This window comes from Uloborus diversus, chromosome 4, assembly GCF_026930045.1.
Source record: "Uloborus diversus isolate 005 chromosome 4, Udiv.v.3.1, whole genome shotgun sequence".
Classification (NCBI taxonomy): Eukaryota; Metazoa; Arthropoda; class Arachnida; order Araneae; family Uloboridae; genus Uloborus; species Uloborus diversus.
Window position 1 is genome coordinate 118,896,695 of NC_072734.1, and position 19,178 is coordinate 118,915,872.

General features: G+C 33.1%; 2 protein-coding genes across 2 annotated transcripts in view; both read right to left on the minus strand.

The window, feature by feature from the left end:
• Nucleotides 1-1,293: 1,293 nt before the first annotated feature.
• Nucleotides 1,294-7,207, minus strand: LOC129221496 (adult-specific rigid cuticular protein 15.7-like). The gene is made up of 4 exons (XM_054855979.1): nucleotides 7,148-7,207; nucleotides 3,651-3,752; nucleotides 2,423-2,944; nucleotides 1,294-1,564 (listed from the first exon to the last, which is right to left on the minus strand). Exons 1-3 carry the CDS (start codon nucleotides 7,157-7,159, stop codon nucleotides 2,435-2,437), a joined length of 624 nt encoding a protein of 207 aa, XP_054711954.1. The 5' UTR covers nucleotides 7,160-7,207; the 3' UTR covers nucleotides 1,294-1,564; nucleotides 2,423-2,434.
• A 9,874-nt stretch (nucleotides 7,208-17,081) lies between these two features.
• Nucleotides 17,082-19,178, minus strand: part of LOC129220791 (adult-specific rigid cuticular protein 15.7-like) — a 10,228-nt gene continuing 8,131 nt past the window's right edge. The window contains exons 2-3 of the mRNA XM_054855221.1: nucleotides 18,150-18,640; nucleotides 17,082-17,369 (exon numbers count right to left, since the gene is read on the minus strand). Of these exons, the coding sequence (XP_054711196.1) occupies nucleotides 18,161-18,640 (480 nt within the window). The 3' untranslated portion in view covers nucleotides 17,082-17,369; nucleotides 18,150-18,160. The remainder of the gene's footprint in view (nucleotides 17,370-18,149; nucleotides 18,641-19,178) is intronic.

Consider the following 19,178-nt stretch of genomic DNA (forward strand, 5'->3'; position numbering starts at 1 on the left):
TTGACAATTACTTTAATCGGTGCGCAGATTCAATTTCATTTTTTACGCTTCTGCACATGACATCACAAGTGATGAACTGCCATTCACTGATGCCGTTAGCGTAGAGCGCAATATTTAATTCGTATCTTTACTCACATGTAGTTTCAACGATATGGTTGACAGCAAGCTTAGAGAGCAATATTGCTCGCTTCTGAATTATCACAACCTGGAAACGTGGTAGACAGCAAGCGTAAACATTCAACGTGCCAAAGTTCATTACTTGTAACGACATAAAGACCACACCTTGTTTGAAAAATCAGACATTTAAAAAAATTAATTAAAAAATAACTGTTGGGAAAATGAAAGTATTTTCTGGGTCCATGTTATTTATTTATTTATTTTTATTTTTTGCTCATTCTATCAACTTTAGGGACTAGTAGTACTTTTGACTGAAGGAAACAACCCCATTCATGATTTTTTCTTTTTTTTCTCTCTCATAATTTGATAGTTCTTGGAAGATACTATGCCAGCCTCAAAGCGACTTGGAGGAAAACGAACTTAATTTGGTTGAAATTTAATACTAAAAACATAGCTTACATTGAATCCAGCTCAATCCATGCTTTTTTTGGGCCATTGTAAGGCCGCTGTAAAGATGATTTTCTTTACCGATTACTTAAATCAATAGAATTTGAAACGAAAAATGATAAAGAGACGAACGACTTACCTACTTCAAACCAGGTTGAACCAGAATTTTTATTTATGAATAATGAATACTTCTAATTTAAAAAGGAAGAGAAAACCTAAGACGTACACCCAAATATTTTTCCAAGGTTTTTTGTTTTCCTTGAAGTTTTTTTCATCCGTAAAATTTCAACAAAAATCATTTGAGCTAGTTTCGATTCTATATGCTTCAAGTACGATTCGCTATCTTCTTAGAAAGACCTTCGCTGAAAAGTGTGTATCATAGGTTTAAGATATCCATGATTAGTTTTATTCTATTCAATGAAAATAAATTTTGTTCCTTTTTTAAATTAATTTTCGCATGTAAAAATAAACTCAAGTTAATATTTCCTGTTAATGCTCAAAGGCACACGATATAATTAATTTTAAATTCAAGAGTTTTACAGTTTCATCATTCAATAATCTCCAATTGTAGTAAAACGTGAAAGTATTACCTTTGGGCTAATTTGCTACTCTCTTAAACTTGCTTTTTCTACTTCATGTTTTTTAAAAATTTGTTTGTTATGTTTGTTTTCGTTTAAGTTTGTTTCGCTTCGTTGAAAAATAAATACATTAACAAAAACCAACTCAATATGCAAAGAGAAGAAATGTTTATTTACACCCACACAACAGGAAAGAAAATAAATTATAAAGCTTTTTGTTTCCCAAGAAAGATGATGAACACTTCTAAGCTCGGTTCATCAGAGACAGCACCATTCCCATAGATATCCGTCTGAGTAAAAGCATCCTATCATTGGAGGATGCAAAATTTCTCGTAGAGGTTCGGCAACTTTGTTGTAGAGATTGATCGATGAAAGAGATCCCAGATGAATTTTGATCACAGTCCACATGAAATGATATGGATCTATAAGGAAAAAGAATGTGCGATTATTGATAAGTAAATGTCCGATTCCTTTTCTTAATAATAAAATGAACTGCTTAGCAAGATATGAAATTAATATTGTAAAAAATAACATAGAGAAAAATCTTAATAAATATCACATATTTCTTTTTGTTTCTATAAACTTCAAAACGTAGTTAAATACTGCAGAAATACAATATACATACATCCCTTCGTTGTAATATCAGTTCGTTTTTATCCAAAATCAAAAAACTTAAGCTTTTAAAGAAAACTTTCTTTCAGCAACAACTAATTAGTAGTTGTTTATTAATTATCATCTGAAATAATTCTAGATACATCTATTTCAAAAGATACCAACGAATTGTTTAGTTTAATTTATAAATTTTCTTTTTATTTAGTCTCAATAAAAGAAAAAGAAATTCTAAGACCATTAAATCTATTTACTGTGAAGCAGATGCGAATTTGTTCGGCGCCTTTTTTTATTAGAAAATCCTTTGATTGTCATATGATGTTAAAAGAACAGGGCCAGTAGGACGTAAATCCCATTATGGTAATCCTACGGAGGGAGGAAGAACTTTTTTCTAGCGCATGAAAACGCAGGGACACGTGCTCTTTTAACCCTGGTAAAAAAAAAAAAAAAAAAAAAAAAAGTTTTTTTTTAAAATTTTATTTTTTTTTTTTTTTTTAAGAACTAGATGGCTAGATGCGTTATAGGCTTCTATATACAATGCACTAATCAACGGAAAATCGCCATTTTTGAACTCGCGTCAGTCTGGCTCTGAGGTACAGAATTTTGCTTCCAGAATTAGCGCTTCTTTTTCTAGAATGAATTTTAGAGTACGTCATAATTACATTACTTACGTCAAAATTAATTTAGTGCCACAATCCATGTCCCAACAGACCGCCATGAGCGAGCCCATGTCCTACAAGACCGCCGTGGGCGAGTCCATGTCCTACGAGTCCTCCGTGGGCGAGACCGTGTCCCAAAAGACCACCGTGGGCAAGACCGTGTCCCAAGACACCGGCGTGTCCGATTCCGTAGCCCCAAGCTCCTCCGTGGGCGATGGGGGCGGCGAGGGCATGTCCTACGACGGCGGCTGCGGGGGCCACGTGGTCTACGACGGGGGCGACGGGTCCGGCGTAGGGGCTGGCGATGAGGGCGGCGGCGGGGGCGCTGGCGGCGGTACCGGGCTCGTTGGTCTTGACGACGGCTCTGAATCCGTGTCCGTCGGCGGCGTATTCGACCTTCCTGGCCCGTCCGTCAATGTCGGCCAAGGTGTAGGATCCCTTCACGTTGCCGTGTCCGTCTCCGACTTCAGATCGGGAGTTGGTGGCACCATGACCGTCCTTGATGTCATAGCCGAAAGCGTAGTTACCGTGAGCCTATAATAATATACGTAATTAAAAAATGAAAATCATAGTATCCTCTCTCTGTAGAATCTTTATACCAAAAAAAGGGCGTTTTCTATAGGAGCTGCAGGTTGGAGGCTAGTTGGAGATTATATACACATCTGAAGCTCGTTTTGTGTAACGAAATAATAAGTTGTCCATTTAGAGGCAAATTTATATAGAATATTAAATGATTAACATATCCAATCTGTTTTTTTCTACAAAAATGTTTTAGTGGGATTTATTAGCTGTAACATTGCAACCAAAAGCACTTTTCTTCAAAAAAACGTAAATTTAATTGATATATTTAAAAAAAAATAGGTAAATCATATTTCATAATTATGTAATGTTAAAACAAAAGTTTATTTTAAAAATCATTTGTATCAGTTGAAGCTGAAATGAAATCATTTCTAAAGGTAAAAGTCTACACTTGCAGCGCTTTACATCAAATTCTCGTTTCATTATATTTGCCTAGTATTTGAATAAAGTTTTGACTTCTGAACAGATATTTTCCCTAATCATTTTCTTTACTGCATATTATTCGATTTGTTGAAAATGCCGCGACACAATGAATTGCTCCAAATATAGTTACATTATTCTTCTGTGTTTAGAACCAGCCAATTAGTCTCAAAAACTTATTAAAAATGACAAGAAAAAAAAGAAATGCACAGTATGACACTAGTAGAGAAAGTGTACTTACATCCTGGCTGCGTGCGCTGGCGCTCACTCCAGTGCTGATGGCATGTCCGTGCAACAGGACACCGGCTTGGGCAACTGCCAAAGCAGCAAACAAAATGGTGACCTGAAGATAAAATTAAAATGATCAGACACAAGAAAGCGCACTAAATTTTTTTGTATAACCTTTCTCCCTAAAATCATCGGCAGCTGAGCTGATTCCACTTCTCTGGGAGTAACTTAACTGATATAACTGATGTAAGATTCATTTCTTTTTTGTTACTGCGTGGGCAATATCCAAAGCAGTGGCAGTTGTAACGAATATTTCGTAGTTTTTTTATGTTAATTTATTTCAAAATGTTTTGAGCAATTTAGTTTTTTTTTTTCTTTCTGAAATTCTTTGCGAGAAACTTTAAAATCAACTTTTCTTCAAATGTTCAAACCATGTTTTTCAAAAACCTTTTCTGCAGTTTTTTTAGCATGAAAAACGCTGATGTAAAATCCATAAGGCAAGATTTTCATGCTATGATGTTTACTGAAAGTTTCTTCGTTCAGTCGAAGTAATATTGCTCGAAATTATGAAAGAACAATATTACACATACTGATTAAATACTAGAGCCTTTAAACTAGAATTTCCAACGTACAAGAACGTACAAAGATTTTCGTACGTACTACCACTTTTCATTTTTATATCCGTGCACATCCCATTAATGAAAAAATAAGCCAAAAAAAAAAAAAATCAATCCTCATATATATATATATATATATATATATATATATATATATATATATATATATATATATATATATATATATATATATATATATATATATATATATATATATATATATATATATATATATATATATATAATAGCGAATTCACTGATCAACTGATCGAGTAACGCTAATGTAACCAACAATGAAATTCACGCCATGGCGTGATAATTTGATAATATTTTTTAAATTTTTGACATGCAAGGAAATGCTTTATTTTGACACTGAATCCGGTAACTTAAACTGCTTTACTAGTAAGACTGTCATTTTAGGAGAATGGTGAGACGAAAAAGTGGTCAACAATGAACGCTATCGACTGGAGTTTAAGGTTTAATTCACTGGAGTTTGGGTTAAAATTTCCACTATCAAAATATTATCCAACAGGTAATTGCTTCGTTCAAGTGTAGATACAATTTTCACCCATCATACCATGACGGGCGTTTTTCTTGTAGTAAAATGAGCTGGGAAGTTTTAAGACAGTGCTGAATTACAATGCATCTGTCCTAATTCCATGTTCATTAATTGGAGATAAAAGTGAAAAGAAAGTTAATAGTCTTTTTATTTGTTTGGAGATGTGTCGTTGTTTCATCTATTCTTTGGGAAGATTATGCTGATATATGGTTGTCCCATTTCGTATTAAGAGAAATCAAAACCAAGTAAAAAAGAAAAAAAAAAAAAACTTTCGAACTCAATTTATATAAAAATGGAAGCAATATGCTCAATATTCTATTTATAGGATCCACCGAAATCAATTAAATATTTATTATTTACTCTTTTTCCTAGGGTAGCACACCTCGAGATCATTAAACTGCATTTGCATTACGTTCAATTAATTGCGAATTAGATTTTCCTCTACATTCGGATTTCTTTTCTTTCGAGTATGTCTTTGAATACTAATTGTGCTAAGAAAAGAAACAGTAATGGTCTCACTGATTAATGCTGTACTTATTGCCCTTGCTCTAGGTCTGCTACATTCGTACAATATTGCTTTTTAGTTTGAAACCGTCTTAGTTATTAGTTTATTATAATTTATTTCTAATTTCTGAAAACAAGGAAGCAATAATCTGTCGAGTTAAAATTAATTATTAACTAATCATTCAAATTTTCAAGCAATAAATCGATCAAAAGCACTTCGGCAAAACTTATTTTTTAATTTATAATTTAAATGGCAAAAATACATAAAGTATTTTTCTGCTTTTATTGCTCTATGTTTATGGATTAGGCTAATCGATTTTTGAATTCGGATCATCCATCTGATTATTATTCGTTGATCAAGAAACGCACGCATAATATTACTGAACTAGAAAAACACCTGCAAAGTTAAAATTTGCTTATAATAGACCAATATTTCTTGCGTTATGCTTTAAGATGGTATTACAATAAAGTGTACATCTGCGAATCAGTATAACTATTGCAATATTCGGGTTCAATATATATTTAAATTTTGCAATGTATACTCTTCTTGAGCTTCTTTTTTTTTTTTTTTTTTTACAAACTGTGCAGATTATAGTTGATTTTTAAAGTGAGTTCACACTACCAACTCTTATCATAATAGATGGCTTTTGTGGCAAAATTTTAATCGTTATTTTTTTTCATTTTTAATAAATTCCGCCAGGTATACCTTATTTCCGTCGGGACATGAGGCGTAAAAATTGTTTAGGAACCCTACAATAGTCTTGGAAACATTTCCCAATTTCTTATACATTGTATTACATAATATGTTTGCATGCAACTAAAAATATCAAATTTGTTTTCTAAAATCAGGTTTCCTAGGTATACTTTAAAGCGATTTTTCACCTATCTAGTACCTGGAATTGAATATATTCGTAGTTTTGATATTGCTTTTTATATAGCCGGTATTTGATGATGATAATGAAGCAATTGAGAGTTTAAATCGTAAAAGCAATTTCCAGGACACAAGGTGACCGAAGTCCACCGCATTAGATACCTAAAACTTGACTTCCAGTCTCGAAAATTTCGAAAAACGAAGACAAAGATTTAATTTATGCTGATATCTTGCAGTACTGCAATCAATTCGAGTTGCTGAAAGTTATGACTACCACAACTTCTCAGCATAAAATGCTTACAATTTGAGAAAATCGATTTAGTTCACTGCTGCAGTTAAGCTCTCCAAATTTAGAATAATCTTTCAAGACAACCAGCAGAAACTGTTGTAGGGTAACGGCACCAGTAACAGACAGTCCTAAGTTTGGATTTAAATAATAAGAATTTTAGGCAGGTAAAGCTGATGTTGCTATGGCCCATGAATACTGTGCAACAATCTAGTGTTATCAGAGTGAATTTTATGAGCCGGTTGGTATTTACAAGGCAGTGGTGGAAGTTTATGAACAGTCACCACGAGGTCAGCAGATGTTTCATGTTCATTTGAATTTAATAAGGTTTTAGATCTAACAATAAAGAACTTTTACACATTTTGAAGAGAAAAGGGGAAATTCTGTCCATTACCCATCCTTTCTGTTACTGGGTATCATCAGAATTGTCGGTTTCTGTTACTGGGGGCTCGTACCTTCGTTCGAAATTGAGCAAATAAAAATAGAATTAACTGATTGAGAGGATTCAGAAGCAGCCAAACGTTAGACGAGATGTAGTTGCATGAGAGAAAAACAGTTTACAAAGTCAAAATAAATTAAAGGGCTCAGAAAATGGAGTTAACCTGAGAGCGATGTCTTAAGCATGTCGGTTACTGGTGCCGTTACCCTAACTGATGCGAGAAAATGAACTTACCTTAGCGATCATGATTGGTTTCTTAGCGTCTGTAGCTACAAAGACTGCAGAAGAAGATGTAAAACGGCAGTGCTCCACTGACTATATATACACAAATCTCTCAAGGTAACTTCCAGAGTGGAAAAGAAAACTCAACCATTCCAAGTAAAAAAAGAGGAATTCCAAAGTAGCACCTCACAGACTACGCCTTTATGTCTTTTTCCCGTTCTCACAATCTAGCCTTGGTGAAATATTAGATAACAGGTTATGATCAACTTGTTTTCCCACCCCTCCTACCTGTCGATATCCGTAGATATTGCGTGGGGGTGACGTATTAGTGATCAATGTTAATTATTAATCTTTACTTTAGACGGAAGTACGGAATTTTTCTGCGTTAGTTTCCACGATTTTATCTCCTGTAATTATAGGCGTGGCACAACCTTCGCCTAGACTAGATTGAAAAGCGACAGACATGTGCAAAAGAAGTGACCGTTATTAGGTTCTAATGATATGCGGGGAAACTTCTGATTTTTTAAAGATATACATTCGTCGTTTCACTTCGGAGCTAGAAGATCGTTTTATTTTGGTTGATTGTTTAATTTCTCTAATTTTCTTCATTTTGAAGTTGAAGAATGTAAAGTATGTTAATTGAATTTATGCCGATGACTTATTTCTTCCTAACAAATGTGTGAGCTTTCAAGTGCTGTCTGAGCATATTCGCTGAATATAACATTGAAAAACGCAATAAACTGCCGAATATTGGCGGTCGGATTATCCGCCGGTCTTTTCACTATTTTTTTTTAAACTTTTATGATTATATTATTGTTCGTTTTTAGATTTTACACATATCTTTTTTTGATTGGAATGGACAGAATGAGTTCCTTAAAAAATCCGGAACATTATCTTCTGGTTTTCTACATACCTTTGTGCATCTTTACTAATAATAAAGCTGAAAGTCTCTCTGTCCGGAAGATGTCTGTAGGATGTCTGTGACGCGCCTAGACCGTTGGGCCGATTTTCATGAAATTTTGCACAAAGTTAGTTTGTAGCATGAGGGCGTGCACCTCGAAGCGATTTTTTGAAAATTCGATGTGGTTCTTTTTCTATTCCAATTTTTAGAAAAAAACTATGATAAATTACGAAATTATCATAACGTGGAACTGTAACACGGGCACAAACCAATTGGCGAGATACGAAATTATCATAACGTGGAACTGTAACGTGGGTACAAGCCAATTGGCGAGAAAATTCACCATACATTATTTGTAAATATACAGGCGAACCAAAAGGCCTTTTAATTTTTCTATTACGGGCAAAGCCGTGCGGGTGCCACTAGTAAAAAATAAAACAAGAAATAACAACGTCAAATCGCACAAATTGAAGATTACTGCAGACACGTGTTTTGGAGTTACAAGGAAGGCCTTTTTCAATGCGAAAGAAATGAGCTTTAGGATGAAAAGACTTCCTACAAGAGTCAAATTCGACAAAATAGGTCTAAAAAGCTTGATAGCTTTGAAAAGCTTCGAAAAAACATCCGACAAAATACCTTTTGTCGGATGTCTTTTTATCCATATAATCTCATTTTTTTTTTGCATTGAAAAAATGTTCCTTGTAACGCCGAAACACATGTTTACAGTATTTTGCAATGTGTGCTACGTGACGTTGTTATTTCTTATTTTATTTTCTTCTGTCTTGACTAGTAAGTCTCGTCCATATTCCAATAAATAAATAGTCAAAAAAATTTTTTTTTTCTTAATCACGTTAGTTTATTTCACTTGACCCACTTGCCAATTAAAAAACTAATACACCGGCAGCTAAAGACACGGCCAGTCCAAAATGTTGCCGATTTAAAATGTCACTAGTCCAGAAGGTTGCCGGTCCAAAATTCGCTCATTTAATAGTTACCAAAGTTTAAACGTACAAAAAGTCTTCTTCGTACCAAAATTACAAAGGAATATTAATTGCCTTTAATTAATGTCTCCGTTCAAGATAGGACTAGAATAACTGAGTTCCTTGAAAAATTCCAACTTTTCTCCTGTTTTGACTCGTAAGTCTCCGCAATTTTATATTTCATGTGACTTGCTATCTACTAATTGTAAAACGATTGATCTGCTGAAAAACACGCAGCTAATTAAAATCAATAAGCTATTTTGATTGGTTAAAAAAAGAAGAAAAAGAAAAAGAATTAAATAAATAAAAACTTTTTCTTTTACTGATTTTGAAATTTTCTTTTTAATGCAAATTCCTCACATAATGGAAAGTATTGAAAAATACAGGTATTTTTACATTCTTCTTTGTCTAATATATCAAAGGAAGTTCGATTCTTGAAAAAGTTTTACCTTCGATGAATTACACATTCTGATGCGCACTGAAATCTTTTCGACCGCTTTTTCCTTTTTTTAAGGATAATGTATGAGTGTTTGTGTGTGTTTCTGTGCGTGACCATTTTTTGTGGTCACTTTGGTTCTAATTCAAAATCTGCTACTTGAATTCAAACAAAATTTGGTACACTCGCGGAACCACATGTGATTTGGTGCTGATTGGTTTTTATGGCTAATGTCCTCAAGGGAGGTGGGAGCGCGACGTTTTCTATGTCATGCTACTATGTCAGAGGCTACTATACCTCTAAGTGATCCACAGATTCAGAAAAAGGATAGAGTTCAGATTGTGCAGATGCTAAATTCGATGTTGGGGTTGATACATTCAAGTGCGCGGAGCAATTAAACGTTTTTCTCATTATTTATGACTTATGTCTAAGTAATGCGAGGACTCGGGAAAAAAAATTTTGGTTTTGGTCAGCAATTACATCGTAAAACGTAAGGTGCTGATTCATTTTTGGCATTAATTTTCTCAAAAGGATGGTACAACCAAATGCTCTTTCTCGGTTACTATGACTGCTAATACCTTAAGAAGCAATGCAAAGATTCAGATAAAATTTAGTGTGCAACTGAAACTAAGTGGAAACAAGCACTATTTTAAATTGGTTTTAAGTTGTTTTTTTTATTTAACAGAACTGTTCATTCTGGGGACATTAAATAAAAACTGAATTATCATTACTTTACAATTTTCGTAGTGAAAATTTACTAATCGAAAGAACATTTTTTTCCCGAGAACAATTTCATTTTGAAGAAGCATAGAAGTTTGAAGTAAGTTCATTTAAGAAGCCGTATAGAGCTGGAATCATTATCCTTTTTAAGCTCATTAACCGACTTCAAAAAAGGAGGTTATGATTTCATATTGCGGCTTTTTATGTGTGTTTTCAAATTATTCCAACATTACTGGACCGATTTGATTTTTTTTTTTTTGTTTGGAAGGGTATACTTCCTAGATGATCCCATTGTACTTAGGTCTGGAACTGATAAGGAGTCCCGAAGAAATCCAAGAAACTTTAAATTTCATACGTCATGGTCACGTGGTGAAACCGGTTTTTATCCCTTTTTTGTTTAGTGGTGATTTTGTTCAGGGGTGGTCTAACTTAGGTTCCAAATCTTTGATTTACCCTATTTGTTCTTTAGTGTAAAGTTAAGGGTAAAACAATAAATTTCATGCAATTTCCCTCACAAACGATTAAATATAAAACCCATTGATAAACAAAGGCCATAAAACAAAGGTTTATACTTTCTTTACCTATAGTTAAAGAAAGTACTAAAAATATATATTAGAGTAATGAAAAGTTTGAATTAAGGGTTATCTGAAGCAAACATAAAATTCATTCTAGTGGAAATTTTAATCTTCATCTATAGTGGGGCCATGTGAAGAAACATGCGACTTTTATCACGAGTTACATGACACGAATTGCGAAACATAAATTACAATTTACAATATTACAATTCTAAAATTTACAATTTTACAAATTTAAACTTTAAGCGATTTCGTTTTTTTTTTCTTGGGCAATCACGATTACTTATTGTTCTCATTTGACCATCTTTGGTGTCCGTACCTTTTTCAGTCCCCACCGTCACCTGCAGGTGCGACTCCGTCCCCCCTGTAGCCGCTCCTGGTCAGTGGTGTCCTACACACATACACGCTCATACACATACGCACTCACACACATACGCACTCACACACATACGCACTCACACACATACACACAGCGCCTTTACACACATACACACAGGTCTATGCACACACAAAAGCCTACACATACACACGTCTCCGTTCAAGAGGAGAGGTAGGCTTGGAGGGACAGGAGCCGTGTCTAGAAACAAGTGAGTAGGGTAGTAACCAATATGTAGGGGGTCCTGTCGCAACTCGTGATTGCGAAAAGCATAATTTGAATTCAAAATTTCAGAATTCAAATTAATTTTTCCTTTTTTTTTTGTACATAGTTACGCATTTGAAAAAGGATTTCTTCACATTCGTCGGAAGTTTCCGAGACACTCGCCGTGTTATTTACACCACTAAAAAGCAAAAAATAAATTACTTTTAAATAAAAAAAACCGCCTTCAAAAAATACCCAGAAACTAAAAAGCAAAAAATAACTGATTATACTTACATTCTATTTCCTACCCAAACATAGAAATGAAATTTATTTTACAATTCCAGTACAAAAATCAACTAAACTAAACACCGAATTATAAAATAAACACTGATTTAATTTACTATGCGATGAATTATTTTAAATACCTAACTAATTATATACGATCTCTCAATTTTTAATAACCTTTTGAAGTCGGGCCTCCTATAAACTACCACCTAACGTAACTGAGTAGATTTAGTTTTAAAGACTAATTTCACGTATAGTTAAATTAGTGTTTAATTCAGGATTCGGTGGGTTGTCAGTTACATTATGTAGTTGTTTATAGGAGGCCCAGAATTCAAAAGGTTATTAAAAATTAAGAGATCGTATATAATTAGTTAGGTATTTAAAATAATTCGTCGTATAGTAATTTAAATCAGTGCTTATTTTATAATTCGGTGTTTAGTTGATTTTTGTACTGGAATTGTAAAATGAATTTCATTTCTATGTTTGGGTAGGAAATAGAATGTAAGTGTAATCATTTATTTTTTGCTTTTTAGTTCCTGGGTATTTTTTGAAGGCGGTTTTATTTTTATTTAAAAGTAATTTATTGTAAATACAAGTTCAAAACTTTTATACGTTTGGTAGCGATTTCATTGTTGGCAGGTGATCGGAAAAATCTCAAGGATTTAAAATTTGTATCTCTTGCAATTTTCTATTTGTTTAAAAGTAAAATGTTTGTAATTGATTTCAGCAACTCTTCACCTCAAGGTAACATTAGGATATCTTACTGTCATTTCTGGAATAATAAACCTAACTGTTTCTCTGAGGCCACGATATAAGCAAGGCTTTTAAATGATGAGTTGGAGGGTAAAAGCACCAAATATTAGGTACCTTTTGCTTTTGCCAATTACAACTAACCTGATTAAGAAACTAGCTATGAAACAACATTAAAAGTTTGATTAAAATGCAAAATATCCAGCATCCAGAATTCATTTGAATTTTAATGTCTTAAATTTAAACCATGATTTTTTTTTAAATCACGATTTGTGATAGAGTTTTACTCGTTGGATATAAACGAAATGGAATGGAAACGGCCAAGAAATTTTCACCCGTCGTATTATGACTGATGATTTTCTAGAATAGGTAACACGATGCATATCCATAAAAAACGAAATAGTAATTATGCAGAAGATTTTATGGCTAATACCTATTAGTACACTTATCATAAAAATTATTTATGCTGTTTAACATTATTGATTTTTGTTTCTGATCAATTTTAAAGAATGGGAATTAGTAATTTGGAAATTTTGTTCCGTTAAGGGACGAAACAATTTCTGTTGCTGAAAGCAATCTAAGACACATCGAATACGTTAATAAATACTCCTAACAAACTGCCTGTGTTTACGTCAACAGACACACATGGAACGCAATGTGGCAATGTTTTAGTTTTTTGGGCAGTTTTTTAAATCACCGCAAGGTAGCGTATTCGAGCGCTGGAGTTGCGAATAACGGGGCTTAGTAAAAAGACATATTAGGATATTATATAAAAAAAAAAGGTGAAGTTTCGTGATGGTAACATTATTCTATTTCTGAAATACATTTACACTAAAAAGAATAAAATAACAGAATTTTTTTTAATTTCGAATCGCTCTTTATAATGCACTCAAAAGGAGAAAATAACTTTTCTGGGTCAAAAAGGACAATTTAAGTATTTCTCTAGTTTTCAAAAAGTCCAACAAAATGACACCACAAACGAAGAAAAGTGCGATTCTAGTAATTTCAAACCAAACTTTCCCAATAAGAAAAATTTGCTTATTTCAACACTCAAATTTTTGATATGATTGAAAGCTAGATAATGATAAGAAATTCTTTTCATGTCTTGAGCCGCACTTTTCTTTGTTTGTGGCGTCATTTTCTTGAAGTTTTTGTACTTAACTTGTCCTTTCCTTTAAATATTCCCGGAAAAGTTATTTTGTCCTTTTGAGTGCATTATAAAAAGTGTTTAGTATATTTTTTTTTTTTTTACATTCTGTTATTGATTTCATCCAGAAGTGCCAACTGCTACGAAAAAATCGTAGTTTCTACGAATTACAGCTTTAAACAACGACGTTACGAAAGCGGATCCAAAAACTACGATTTTCTGGGTTTTTCTTAATTTATAATCCCAAAAACGAAAAAAAAAAAAATCATAAACTACATGAAAACTAAACCGGTAAGTTCAGAAAATCAAATTTCTACGCGTGTGCTGCCGGTTTATTTTTCATGCAGTTTATGGGTTCTTCGGCAAAAAAGAGGAAAAACTGCCAAAAATATCGTGAAGAATACAAAAGTACTTGGCCATTCCTTATTTCATCTTTAAAGACGAGTTATGCAAAGATGTACTATTTGCTATAGCGATTTTTCAGTTGAATATGGTTGTCGTAATAGTTGCCGCAAGCATATTTCTTCAAAGAGACTTACCGACCGGGTGAAAGGTACAGCTAATAATCAAGAATTTATCATCTTAAAATATCCAGAATAAAATCTTTTATTCCGTATTAATATTTTCTGTATCGTATTTGAAATTTATTAAATATCATTATTTTGTTCTTTATACTGTTGTCAATTCATCAGTGTTTGTTTCTGAAGCAGCAGACACGCCCCCCCCCCCCCCCCCCGCCGCAAAATCCTGCTACGATTTTGCATTTTCATAAGTTGGCAGCTTTGATTTCATCTATCACAAAATTTATATCTGAATGTTTTTACCGAGCAAAAAATCTCTTTTTCGTTACATACTGTAACTTCAATAAACTTGTTATCAGCATATAATACTTAAAGTCAAGTCAAGTCAAAACAAACAACGTAAGTAGAAGCACAAATTTGTAAATTACAGCATTTGCTGTAATTTACAAATTTGTGCTTCTACTTACGTTGTTTGCTCTGACTTTACTATTCAGCACAAAGGTATTTATTTATCTTATATAATACTTAGGTTAACTTTTATCTTTTGAATGTCTAAACGTTTTGGTAAGTAATTTAAAAAAAAAATTTTCAACCATGAAATAGGTCTATTACTAAGGTGACAATTTGATGTCCTTCCGTTACCAAAATACTACTTCTCAGTTAGTTCATCAAGCATCTATTGTGTATAGAAATTTGTTTTTTTATGGAAAGTAGAATTATGTCCGTTATCAAGAAGGCATAGCTAAAATTTCAATATAGATTTTTTTTCATATGGTGTTTAATGGTAACGGAAAGACAAAAAAAAAAAAAAAAATACGGTAACGGAAAGACATTTAACTATAAGCCGGCACAGGGTAAAATTTAAGAATACTAGTATAAAACAAATTATTTTTTAAAGTTAATAGTCACATTTGAAACATATAAGTAATATTTCTACAAAAATTGATTTAAAAAATTAACTTTCATTTAATTTTTTTAAAAACTGTTTCGTGATTTTATTTATTTTATTGTATGTGATGAAAATCATGAAAACTACACTTAAAAACTCTTAAGCATATGAAAATTCTTCTAGTATGACATGTATGTGATATGACAAGCCAATTCAAGCAGAAACATTTGCATAAAAACTTGAAATTTATATTGGAGCAATACAATATCGAAACTACTTTCAGATTTGCTGCCACAAGTCACAAGAAAGGACTGTTGAGAGCATTGAAGTAATCGTTAAATGTACTGCGAAGAGATCAGCAAATTCATAAACCAACTTTCAAAAAGATAGAGAAAAAAAGGATTCAAAAATATCCATTCTCATCCTGACACACAAAATATGCGCTATTTGAATCCTGTAACAAGTTGTGTCATTGAATAGTAAGTACATCGACAAAGAACATGAACAAATTAAATGAAATTTCACTTCAAAATCAACGGACTGACTTTGAAAGTCAATAAATACTGTTAAAAATGAAGATACAGCTTAATCAAAAACACCAAATCATTAGAATATGCCAAAGGATTCATTAACGTTTGACAAATTTTGCTAGTAAGGAAAAGAAATAAAGAATCAGCAATATTGCACAAGTACTTCATTTAGAAGATGAAGAAATAGAAGTATCTTGTTTGAGAGTGCGTAATAATGTGGAAATGATCTTCGTGTTCGTTGAGAAAGAAGATAAATGTTCTATGGATTATGATAAAATTATTGAGTATTCAAAGAATTCGGAATTGGTAACAGCTGGCTCATGCATTTGATATCGTTGTTTCAGACTGCTGTATTAGCTGAATAAATGTTTGTTAGTTGAAATTTACCAAGTTTAATTGTTTTGGACTTCTTGTGGATATGTATAAAAGTCTATGCATCAGTTTTTGAAAAAATATGTATTTTGATGGGGTCAATGACAGAAATGCACCAATTTTTCTTTTTTTTGTAAAACTGTCCTTCCGTTACCGCTGGAATTCACCACACACACACACACACACACACACACACACACACATATATATATATATATGGCTTATAAAACATTTTAATGTTTTAGTAAAATACGTTACGAAAGCACAAAAGGGAGAGCAGAAAAATAATTAATAAATGGAGTCAGTACTCATCAGCAGTGGAAACTCCATTTATGGTTGAAAAATAAAAATTATTTTCAAATAAACTGAGAGAGAATGTACAAGTTCCGAATGTCTACAGAGCATCACAGCACTGGTCTATACGCACCTCCTGCTACAATACAAGCAAATAAACCGTAGCTTTTACGTAAAATTGTGCTTTCGTAGCGTATTTTACTTAAACCTTAAAATCTTTTATAGGCTATTCACATCGCTTAACTGTTTGCTGCTTTCGCGCATCTTTAAGCTTTGGATTTGATATTTTTGTTACTTATATATATTTATGTATTTAATATATATGTATATGTAATAGATTTGAATAATCTGCTAGAACGTCCTCTCACTTTAATTCTTAATTTAAAGTTCTACTTTGACAAAAAAAAAAAAAAATAATAATCTTTCCTCTGGAACTTTTCTTTGGGGAAATATTTGTTATCTTGTCCCTTCTTTCTATCCAGATTTCCAATACTTAATGATATTCTAAAAAATATTAGTGGAAAATATATTTTATTCTTACCAAAATTTAACTGCAGTTTAGAAGTTGTATTTTCAGAAATAACTCACATTTCGTGAAAACAGGTTTTGGATTCGATATTTTTTCAAACTTTTTTTAGTGTAAGATAAGCAATAAAGAAAGCCCTTCTCCGTTGCTTTTTCAAAAATAATGTGATGCATCGGCTATTTTTGCTAAAGTAAAAAAAATAAAAAACAAGTAAATGGGAAGATTTACTAAAGTTAGGCAATTTATTTTTAAACTCATGATGATATTTCAAAATATATCGTTTCTTATTACTTAAACAGTAGTGTTGCTCCACCTAATTAAGTGACAAGTTTTCAGTTATGAAGCTTGAAAAAAATCCCCAATGTTTCTCAAAAAGGACCATTTTTAATAGTAAAATTCAGAAAATGTCCGTTTTATGTTGTAAAATAAAGAGAGATAAATTCTATTCACAAAGATATTTATTTACACATTTAAAACATTCACAACAATAAATTATAAAGCTATTTTTGGCCCCAATTGTAAAGGGAAAACATATTCTCAGAAGCAAGATATATTAGTCTCTTTTTTTTATCGTTTTCATATGAGGAGAAACAGAGAGAAAGAACACCATATTTAAAAAGAAGGAGACGATGCTTGGAGAGGGCTGCTAAGCTTTGTCAAGCAGCAGTTTGTACAAACAGACGGAAGAATTGAAATCCTGATCACAGTCCTAATGGGAGAACAATTGTCTGAAAAAAAGAAAAGATAAATTAACTGAATGATGATATTGAAAAATCAACGAAAAGCAAATTGCCATTTATTTAATTAATATACCGTACAATTATCAATCAAATTCTTCAAATTATTATGTGTTTAACGTATTTTGCATAATAAAAGTCCTAAACGTCTTTAGAAAGATATGGGGGAAGACAATTGAACTTTTAAGTTTATTCTGGAGCACCAAATGAATTTTTTTTATTTTTCAAAATGCTTCACTTTTAAAAAACTAACTTGCAAGAAACTTTTGATGAAAAATTTCATTTTTTTCAAAGGCCTTCAAAAGATGATTTTTTTAACGAATGCTTAACGAAGTACAAAGTATGAAATCTTCTTTCAAAAAATATATTTTCGAATTCTGCAGTACATTCATTAACGTTTTTAATGTGGTAAGCTTTTGACAATTTTTGCGCGATGTTCCTTTTTTTTCATGCTCTTCTTAAACACAGGGCCTTAAAAACTAAATTTTAATGCTTGAAAACAGGTCTTATTTTGCAAAACTTGAATTAATGATGTTATTTTAAGAGAAAATTGCAAAAGTACATTTAATATTCTCCAAAATATCTATGAGTTATTTTCTTGGTGTTATGATAAACTTAGGATCTTAGATTTCTTTCATTTTGACTTTTTTTTTTTTACGAAATATTTAAAAGTGTTCCATAACACTTGATTTACGTCAATAACTGACAGCATTTTATAAAAGGTTTTTATTTTTCTTTAATTAATAAAATCAAAACACGCCAGAAACTTACTGCAGATTGATTTAGTGCCACAGTCCGTGTCCCAACAGACCACCGTGGGCGAGTCCATGTCCTACGAGTCCTCCGTGGGCGAGACCGTGTCCCAAAAGACCACCATGGGCAAGACCGTGTCCCAAGACACCGGCGTGTCCGATTCCGTAGCCCCAAGCTCCTCCGTGGGCGATGGGGGCGGCGAGGGCATGTCCTACGACGGCGGCTGCGGGGGCCACGTGGTCTACGACGGGGGCGACGGGTCCGGCGTAGGGGCTGGCGATGAGGGCGGCGGCGGGGGCGCTGGCGGCGGTTCCGGGCTCATTGGTCTTGACGACGGCTCTGAATCCGTGTCCGTCGGCGGCGTATTCGACCTTCCTGGCTCGTCCGTCAATGTCGGCCAAGGTGTAGGATCCCTTCACGTTGCCGTGTCCGTCTCCGACTTCAGATCGGGAGTTGGTGGCACCATGACCGTCCTTGATGTCATAGCCGAAAGCGTAGTTACCGTGAGCCTGAAGAATAATAATCTATCATCAGCTTTATGAGAGAACTTAATAGATAATATTGTGCATTGAAGTAAGATTTTCTTGATTCAACACGTAAAAGTTAAAAAATGAAAATCATAGTATCCTCTCTCTGTAGAATCTTTATACCAAAAAAAGGGCGTTTTCTATAGGAGCTATAGGTTAAAGAGATCATATTTTTAATTGCTGTTATGTTGTGTGTTGTTATTAAACTATGTATCGTTGTAAAGAACATAATTATATCCAAAAGAGTGCATGGTATTTGTGTAGCAGGCGAGCTACCACTCCAATTATCTACTTATTCGATGGATGAAGCCACTTAAACTATATGTGTATATAATAATTTATTGCGGTGGCGCCATCTATTGAGTAACTACAGCAGTAGAGCTGTAGATCGTCTCCTGCACAAATACTGAAAGCAAAATACGGCAAGGAAAATAAATTTTTGTCTTTCATTCAAGCTGTCTTTCCACTAAAGTAGAATTTCGAAACAATTGCGTTGCTGCCATATGTAGAAAATTGTGAA

Coding starts and splice junctions, on each gene's coding strand:
- LOC129221496 (XM_054855979.1), bottom strand. Junction 2,945..3,650: donor CCAGCGCACGCAGCCAGGAT/GTAAGTACACTT, acceptor ATATTATTATAG/GCTCACGGTAACTACGCTTT.